Genomic DNA, 10,076 nt, shown 5'->3' on the forward strand with positions numbered 1-10,076 from the left:
AAAAGTTCAAATAATTTCAGTAAATCTTATTTTATCTATAAATATAATATCATAATAAAACAATACATATTTTTTACACAAAAAAACAATTAATATGACACACATTGATTGCCACAAAATACTAGTACTTCTAAAATTTTTCATTAAATTACTATCAGTAGTTTTATGTATTTGTATAGAAATGACATACTGGCCCTAAGTAAGTGTATGACTGTAATTAGATTGGATTAGGGCGTTAGATATTGTTTGGTTCATTGATGAGATGATAAATGATTTATAATATAAAAAACATAAATCGATATATTTGAATAAGATGATAATGCAATCTTTTGTACAACTTGAACCAGATATTGAAATTGGAATTATCTCCTAAAAATGGGACTAGGGAAGTCGAGAACAATTTCTATAGCATAATACCTTACAAATCCAACTGACGAAATTTAAAGGAATAAACTTCGGAAAAATCGGTTCGTATAAAAAAAAAAAACTTTGGAAAAATCGGTTCAAACCATAACCAAATCGAGGAACCTAAAACCCATGCCACACCACATTTCTTAGACACAATCAGCAAATTTAATTAATACTACCTTAATTAATATTCCTATATTTCATGCTTTTACATTACAATTAATCTATGATTTTGATTCTGTTGTAACTTTGTAAGGTACAAACAGGGTGGGCGTGGCATTGACTTAATAATAATAATAAAAGTATGACAAAAACATCGTTCATCGATATTTATAACAATTATATTGTAAAATTTTATCATTATCTTATGAGATTTTGTATTGAATTTATCATCAGATTTGGATAAATGAATTTTTATATTGACTTTTATGTGTTGTAGTAAGTGTTATATATGTACCATTACTCTAATAATAATACTGATGATGATAAATTGGGTGAATAAAAATGAATTTTTATATTGACTTTTATAGCCAATTTTTGTCAAAAAAACAAACGTTGATCGACAAAAAATTTTTTTGTGGAAACAAATAAATGTGAGCGGCTTTAAAAAGCTGTAGCATCTGCTGCATAACGGGGACGGACCTGCAAATTGTGGGGTTTTGCGGTAGTCCACTGGGTACATTAATTTTGGGGAAAAAAAAGAAATTAAATTAATTATTAAAGAAAGCCCTGTGATAGAGGCATGTGCTATCACTCTAATCGGGTTCCTTTCCATGAAGAATTGGACCTCGCAATCACTAGCCAACAGGGTTTCTATTTTTCTACATTTTTTTTTCTTCGCTGCAATTCCTGGTATGATCAACTTTAACTCGAGATTTTCAAGTGACCTGGCGATAGCCAAAAAAACTGGTTTTTCAGGTTGGTGGCACAGATAAAATCAACAAACCAAAATTTTTTAGGAGAGATGTCAAGACTGTTGCACAAGACTCATTGTAAATAGTGCATGACTTTCCAGTAAGAATGGGCGGGTGCCAATCAGCAGTTATCTATCACATGCACCTCGGATTAAAAGTTTAAACACTAATTAATGCAAATATAGCAAAAGTTCCATTAAAGGACACACTTCACTAAGGCAAGAAGTACATACAGAATCCAAGAAAACGTAAATTATGCAGCGATGACCCTCCTCAAGTGAGGGTATCCCAAGCATTTTCAATCTCCCGTTTAAGGTTATAACATGGACGTGAGTAACAGGAATGCGGACTTAATCTTTCCTGAGTTCCAAGTATTCGCGTCGTATGCCTGCAGCATTTAAAATGACTATTTCCAGCTTGTCTCCCTGCAAAGCCATATTAGCAAGTTCAGAAGTGTGGAGGGGAACTGTTAACCCTCTTTTTTGGTATATAGACAAAAAATGAACATCGGAAACCCTTGAAGCTCATAGGACAGAAAAGACTTGATAATCCCTACTCAAAAATGGCAAACAGATTCACATGATAACAGAAAAGCCACTTCCAACTACCTTCCAAACAATGAAGCAACTAATTAACTTTGTTTTTTGTTATTTACTGGGTCATCTAAATTTGATTCACTGTTTACTGCACAAGGACCCTCTGTTTCTATTATTGACGAATAAAGAATTTGCACGAAAATTCACTCATTAATAGTTAAGTTCCTATTCTCACCAAGCAGATCAGCGACAGAGCAATGGAAACAAGCCTACCGTATATATGTCCCTCTCTGTTGCTGATGCAAAACAAGTTTTCACCAAGTCAATGGCTTCAGACTCCGAAAGCGGAGTAACCGCATCCTGTAGTAACCATTTTTTTTTTAATTTGAAGATACAGAAAAAAAAAGATCCACAAGAATGCTGAAACAGACTATCATCAAAATCACACCTTTGCTGGTAATAAAAGAGGACTGGGAGACTTCAGTTGGTTGTCCAGAAATGGTGTTATAAGGGTGGAACCAGAACCTTGGGAACTATATCCAACCCTTTCATAAGATCCAACAGCATCATACGTAAAGACACAGCCCTTTCCTTCAGGATTTCAGGAAGATTGAAAGAAATAGACATTGATTCAGTATAAAGATTGAGATAATGACCCAAGTGAAATAAGATTAAGACTAACCTTCATGGTCAAGGCCACCCAAGACATTGAAAGCATAGTACGGGAAGAAACGTTTGTAGTACAGGGTATTAGAGAGCAACTGAGCCATTGCAGGGCAGCTCATTTGCTTGCTATGTTGGTGCTGATAAATCTATAAGTCAAATAATTATTATCAAAGTTCAAAGATAGCAGTCCAAAAACTCTCTGTTAAACAACATCTAACTCGTATTAAATCTTAAGAAAGTTCAGATTACTTCTCCAACCATACATGATGTCTCACCATGCCCCCATAATTAAGATGCGTACTTTTGCCCTCTTTGGGAGTTTATTATTACTTGATAAATGTACCATAAATTAACAATAAATTCAAAATTTAAACACACGAAACAATTCAATAACTCACCAGGTGTCTAGCTTCCAAAACCTTTTGCAGAGCTCTGACATCTGCTTGAAAGCCAGAAGAGGCCATCAAAGATTTGTCTGCCCTGCATGGTAAGAAACGAAAAGCATATATTATTGGAGAAATAAGATATCTACTACGCAAGCATCACTGAAAAAATAAACGAACATGTAAGCATTGAGATCGCCGTGTATTGATAAATAAAAGAAAGTTGGATATGATATCCTATTGAATTATAAAAGTAAAAGAAACACTCTCCGCATTTAGTTGCAGAAATATTGTTCCATCATGGAACCTCCTTGTGAAGGCTCCATGATAAAGGAATTACACAGAGATTAAATGACTAGTACTTGAATGTCAATTCATTATGTTTATATACATAGTCATTAAAAGCCCACAGGTTGTCTGTCAACGAAGGGCTGAGTATTAGGTCCGGTCCTCCAAATGAATCACGTGCTTCAACTGTGAAGGCTTATTAAGATGCCATTTGAGTGCATCTAAAACTTTGAGATATAAATCTGAAATAAAATGCTAGGTAATAATAATTTATTTTCACAAAGTATGTTTTCTTCACATATTTAGATTATAGCACATCATCCCTTAGGGATATCAATTCAGTAAAATGCAACCCTCGCCTTGCGCTGTGTCCGTGACTCCGTTGCACAACATTGCGCTTTCAATTCTTAATTAATATGCTTTCATACAGATAATAAATAGCAAGGCCGCAGAGAGTATTTTCCATATCTTTAAAAGAATAAACAGTAAGTATATGTGCATAATAAGTATCTAGGTTAGTAGAACAAAACAAAAAACAAAAGCAAAATTAAACTAGACCGCGTGCATGGTGTGCATCATCCGCATTATTTGTAGGACAAAATGAACATCTTTCTACTATTTATCTATTAAGCTATCTTCAAACCGGACTAAGACATCTTGTAAACAAAATAGTTCAGCATAATGACCTTCACCAAATAGGCTTCATGTTAGAAATTAAAGCCTTCTAACAAACGGATCCATTAGAGCACAAAATCATTATATAAAGGTAAAAATCGGATCTTTTTACTATGAGCTTCAATTAAAGCTTCTCAGCAGAAACAATCATAGCCTCAAATCAATTAAATAAGCAGAAAACTGTACTTACAGCTGAATAATTTTGGAGTAATCGCGCGTAAGAATGTTGTATCCAGTGGACATTCGAGTATCGGCCGCAATCACACAGTAATCAGCGCCGGCAATCGCAACACACGTCCTGTACAAAGCAATCAAGATACACAGAACATTAGCATCGAAAGCGAAGTTGGGTTTCTCGAAAAACTGAACTAGGATTTTAATCACCCTCCATTGTTGTCGTACGGAGACCAATTCGCTCGCTGCTTCGTCATGCCGATTTCCGAATAATCAGAGAGACGCGAAGATTGATGTGAATCGAATCGACGTTTTGAGCTATGGCACCCCAATGTCTTTCTTCTCAAGAAACAGTAAGTGGGCTATGTGGGCCTGACACCTGTTGTTGGGCTCCAGAAAACCGATTTTCCAATCGGTGTGGAGTATTCGCAAACCAAGTAAGCTGGGCCTATATCAAACTTTCCAGAATTTCAATTCAGAATTAAGAAATAATTTTTTTGATTTATTTTCTCTCATTAAAATCACTGCTTTTTATTCTTTCCTCCTCAAATTTGCGTCCATGCATACCTCCGTTATTTAGTTAAAATTTATTCTATATATAATTTTATATATATTGATGCAATCCGGGTGAAATGGATGAGTCGGGTCGGATGCTCCACCGGATCTGCTATCAAGATAATGAAGGGAATAAGAGCAGTGTGAGATACGGCTTTCCCTGTGACCTGCAGACAAGGAGATGATCTCGTGAATGGGCGCCGGAGAAGTGTCCGGCGTAGCCACTCCGATTCTTAAGTCAGTGAATGACTCAACAAAAGACCAATGTAATCAAGTGATGGTTGTGATATTGGTGTAAGAGTGTAGGCAATAAAATGAAACAGTCCTTAATGCAAAGAGAGCACATGGTATTTATAATAGGAGAAGTAATGATGATCTCGTTCTTCGTGCTACCTACTAATTATAGTAGGGCGGCTGATTGTTCCCTATATCTTGACAAGTCAAATCTCATATTAGTCACATCCCGCCTGTCTGATTTTGTCAACCTCCTAGTACCATAGATAGGACGACCGCCTACACCCTATCCTACTGACGTACTTGAGTGTGGTACTCATATCGAGGTGGTCTGGTAGCAAAATCTCCCTGAAGATTGTACGAGAGCTCGGGCATCCAATAGCCGGGGGAGAAGACGTCCTGGCATTCAACTGCTCGGCTTCTGGTGACCTTTCTCGTAGATTCTCACCAACTTTAGATATTGCCTACCCGGCTAACATATGACCTGCCTCCTAAGCATGGTGATTTACTTATAATAATTAATAATAAGAGGATGGTTAATGACATGGTTTCAAACGTGGAACTTTATGATTAAATTTTCCAACCTCGAGTCAATGTTTAATCTTTTAAACTCTCAAAATTATCACACTACACACTTTATAATATTTTTCTCTCAACTCAATTGTGATTTTCTTCACAAATGAGAGATCTATTTATAGAAATTTTTTACAAGTAATCCAAAAATAAAATACATCATTACCTACATCATCACACACTAATTTTCAATATTCAACACCTAATTTTACCTAATTTTCAACATTCAACATTCACATTTTCAACACAAATATTTTTCACATTTTTTAAATAATTTTTCAACACGATTAAAATAAAATTATATTTTGATCCAACCCACGATTTAAAGGCTTGAAAATGCACAGAGTTACTTGCCGTGCTTGGATTTTTTATGAGTAATTTTTGTCAAACTTACATTTTATATATACGATTAAAATAAAATGACTTGTTTCGTGATTGAAGTAGGTGTTCGGTGTATTATAATTAAAAAGAAAAAAAAAACAACAGCCACCAAATGAATTAAAATTCCAAATGTTTCTAGAGCATTCAAAACATTCATTTCCAAGAGTTATTTTGTCTAAATTTGAATGGAAATTAGTAGCAATGTCATTGTCTATCTTTTGATGGCACAGATCGTATTTTGTGAGACATATATTTTATTTGGGTCATCCATAAAAAGATATTACTTTTTATGTTAAGAGTATTATTTTTTATTGTGAATATCGGTAAAGTTGACCCGTCTCACAGATAAAGATTCGTTAGACCGTATCACAAGAGTCTTTTGATACAAAAAATACTCTCATCTTATTTCTAACATTTCCCGATAAAATATTGCTTTATTTAATCTATAATTTTTAAATTTTAAAATGATTATATCACACATTTTATAAAATATTATTATAATTTTAATATAAACTGGAATTTTAAAAAAATCTGACGTAAAAAAATTAATATATATTTGTTGGTTGATAATAAATGCACCAAATTGTTAGAAATCATGTAATGTTTTGTAGTCATCTAAATACACCTCAAATTGACGTGGAGATTTATGAAAAATAATAATTTAAAAAATATTCCTGAATTAAATTATTGGGCACAACGTCATAGTTATGATGGAAGCATGGGCACAACGTCATAGTTAATTATGATGGAGAGACTTTGATAGAATTTGACTTCAGTTCACGATGTCCCACAAATAAAATTGCAAAGTGGTTAATTGATTTGTCATCTATCCAATCACAAAATTTATTTTAAAACAAATTTTACATTAAAATATTATGATTTTTGCATCAAATATAACATTCATCTTCAATCTATTTATTTTAAATCTTACACCAAAAAAAATATTGTCGAAATATTCCTTACTTATTAATAATTAACATAAATAAATAAATATTAAAAAAATCAATAATTAAACATTTACTTATAAAATTAATAAATAATTATAATAAAATTTTTTATGTTAAATATATAATTATTAAATTAATAAAACAAGTATTAAATTATTATTTATACATTAGTAATAATTATCAAAAACAAATAATTTTATTAAAAAAATGAAAATTATTGCACCAAATTTGACGTAGAGTTTTTCTCTGCGCCAAATTTAGAGCGAGGGAGGGTGAGGCATTATCTTGGTGCAAAAGATAACGCCCCCGTTGGAGCAATCAATCTTGCACCAAAATGATTTTTCGGTGCAAGGTTGGAGATGTCCTCAAGTTTTAGAAAATAATCATATCGCCTCAAATTTTTGGATTAATTATATCGAGGCCATCATTATTAAATTAAATTTTTTCTCAACATAATTTTTTTTAAAATTTTTAAAACAATCAAATTGAAATTTCGAATATACATTAACATGGGATTTGAATAATTTTCCAAAAATACTTAATGAAAGTGATTAATGTTTTATCAAGACCCAGTCAAGATGACAACGTAATGAGGTGGACTCGAAAATGTTGATTTTTACAATAAAAGTTAATTGGGTCTCGAATTTTTTAAAATAAGAATAAAATTTTAAATTTTCTCGTGAGGAATCACTAATTCCGTCGACTACAACCCCCCAAAAAAACGCTATCAAAAAAGTATTTTTCTTCAAAAATTGTCTGAATATCAGGAATCAAGATTATATTCCTTTGATTATTTCAATCTTCATTAAAATCAAGATGTGCATGTATTACCTAGATAATTCTGCGTGGACATGGAGTTGAACACGCCTAAACATTTTCTTTTATACATATTTTATAATAAATAGGTTTCTTGTGAGACGATATCAATGATCTATGTCAACAAAATATATCAACTTGATTCATATTCAAAATAAAAAGTAATACTTTAATTTTAGCATAAAATTAATATTTTTTATGAATCCGATCAGGTTGTTGATCAGTTTCACGTAGAGAATGAGATGAATTTTTGTGTTATATAATATAATATAAATTTCTTGTGACATTTAACAAATGATTCGATAATTATCAATCAAGTACATTAAATGTACGTGTAGTATTCAGAACCACAAACTGACGAGAATCATGAAATCTCTATCAATTATATTAATACTGGAAAAATATGGAACCGAAAAGATATAGAAAAAATTGATGATATATTTTCTTATAATGTGGCAATCGACATCATAAATGATAATGAAGATCATGAACCAAAATCTTTTGGTGAATGTAAAAATCGGCAGGATTGCATAAAATGGAAAGATGTCATCCAGGTTGAATTGGATTCGCTAAATAAACGTAATGTTTTTGGACCTATAGTCTTTACACCTGAAGGTGTAAAACCTGTTGGATACAAATGGGTTTTTATTCGAAAGCGAAATGAGAAAAATGAAATAGTAAGATATAAAGCTCGACTTGTTGCACAAGGTTTTTCTCAAAGGCCTGGAATTGATTATGAAGAAACGTATTCTCCTGTGATGGATGCAATTACGTTTCGGTATTTGATTAGCTTGGCAGTATCTGAAAATTTAGAAATGCGTCTTATGGATGTTGTTACAGCCTACTTATATGGATCACTTGATAGTAATATATATATGAAAATCCCTGAAGGATTTAAGATGCCTGAAGCACAAAGTTCAAAACCCAGAGAATGTTATTCTGTGAAATTACTAAGATCATTATATGGGTTGAAGCAATCCGGCAGAATGTGGTATAATAGGCTAAGTGATCACTTGATGAAAAAGGGATATGTAAATAATTCAATATGCCCTTGTGTTTTCATTAAGAAAACAACATCCGGATGCGTAATTATTGCTGTATATGTTGATGATTTAAACATCATTGGAACAAATAAGGAAATTCAAGAAGTTGTGTCATACTTGAAAGAAGAATTTGAAATGAAGGATCTTGGAAAAACCAAGTATTGTCTGGGTTTACAAATTGAACAAAAAGAATGTGGAATATTTGTTCACCAGACAAATTATACAGAAAAGATCCTTAAACGTTTTAATATGGACAAATCAAATCCTTTAAGTACTCCAATGGTTGTTAGATCATTAAACATAGAAAAGGATCCATTCCGTCCATGTGAAGATGATGAAGATATTCTTGGTCCAGAAGTACCATATCTAAGTGCTATCGGTGCCCTTATGTATCTTACAAATTGTACAAGGCCTGATATATCTTTTGCCGTAAATTTATTGGCAAGATTTAGCACATATCCAACAAAGAGACATTGGAACGGAATTAAACATATATTCCGTTATCTACGAGGAACGACAGACTTGGGACTTTTGTATTCAAAAGATGCTAATCCAAGTATAATTGGTTATGCCGATGCTGGATACTTATCTGATCCACACAAAGCACGTTCTCAAACTGGATATGTATTTACTCGTGGAGGCACTGCAATTTCTTGGCGTTCACAGAAACAAACACTTGTAACAACTTCATCAAATCATGCCGAGATTATTGCACTACATGAAGCAAGCCGTGAATGTGTGTGGTTAAAATCAATGACTCAACATATCCAAATCTCATGCGGATTATCATTCGACGAGAAGCCTGTGATACTATATGAAGATAATGCTGCATGTGTTGCTCAAATGAAAGAAGGATACATAAAAAGCGACAGAACTAAACATATTCCTCCTAAGTTCTTCGCATTCACCAAGGAGCTTGAGAAGAATAAATGTATTGATGTTCGTCACATTCAATCAAGTGAAAACTCATCAGATCTCTTCACAAAGGCACTTCCTACGACAATATTCAGAAAGCACATATATAATATTGGGATGCGCAATCTACGAAATTTGTGAAGAATTGTTCGTGTCAACATGAGGGGGAGTTTACGTGACTGCACTCTTTTTCCCTTACTATGGTTTTTATCCCAATGGGTTTTTCCTAGTAAGGTTTTTAACGAGGCAGTATAAAAACACGTAATGTATACAATCATTATGATCATCATCACAAGGGGGAGTGTTGAAAAATTATTTAAAAATGTGTTAAATATTTGTGTTGAAAATGTGAATGTTGAATGTTGAAAATTAGGTAAAATTAGGTGTTGAATATTGAAAATTAGTGTGTGATGATGTAGGTAATGATGTATTTTATTTTTGGATTATTTGTAAAAATTTTCTATAAATAGATCTCTCATTTGTGAAGAAAATCACAATTGAGTTGAGAGAAAAATATTATAAAGTGTGTAGTGTGATAATTTTGAGAGTTTGAGATTTTTACTTTTTT

General features: G+C 32.7%; 1 protein-coding gene across 1 annotated transcript; it reads right to left on the bottom strand.

The window, feature by feature from the left end:
- Positions 1-1,395: 1,395 nt before the first annotated feature.
- LOC140969356 (proteasome subunit beta type-1-like) lies at positions 1,396-4,435 on the bottom strand. Its single transcript, XM_073430676.1, has 7 exons — positions 4,255-4,435; positions 4,061-4,168; positions 2,923-3,004; positions 2,541-2,670; positions 2,307-2,449; positions 2,132-2,218; positions 1,396-1,747 (listed from the first exon to the last, which is right to left on the bottom strand). Exons 1-7 carry the CDS (start codon positions 4,299-4,301, stop codon positions 1,673-1,675), a joined length of 672 nt encoding a protein of 223 aa, XP_073286777.1. The 5' UTR covers positions 4,302-4,435; the 3' UTR covers positions 1,396-1,672.
- Between the last annotated feature and the right edge of the window lie 5,641 nt (positions 4,436-10,076).

Source organism: Primulina huaijiensis, unplaced genomic scaffold, assembly GCF_012295235.1.
Source record: "Primulina huaijiensis isolate GDHJ02 unplaced genomic scaffold, ASM1229523v2 scaffold41117, whole genome shotgun sequence".
NCBI lineage: Eukaryota > Viridiplantae > Streptophyta > Magnoliopsida > Lamiales > Gesneriaceae > Primulina > Primulina huaijiensis.

What these genes read in the sequence shown, in the direction of transcription:
- LOC140969356 (XM_073430676.1), bottom strand. Translation starts at nt 4,301, where the DNA reads ATGACGAAGCAGCGAGCGAATTGGTCTCCGTACGACAACAATGGAGG. An exon ending in GGGTGGCCTTGACCATGAAG is followed by an intron (nt 2,450 to 2,540) that starts GTTAGTCTTAAT and finishes GAAATCCTGAAG; the next exon opens with GAAAGGGCTGTGTCTTTACG. An exon ending in CAGAGAGGGACATATATACG is followed by an intron (nt 1,748 to 2,131) that starts GTAGGCTTGTTT and finishes ATGGCTTTGCAG; the next exon opens with GGAGACAAGCTGGAAATAGT.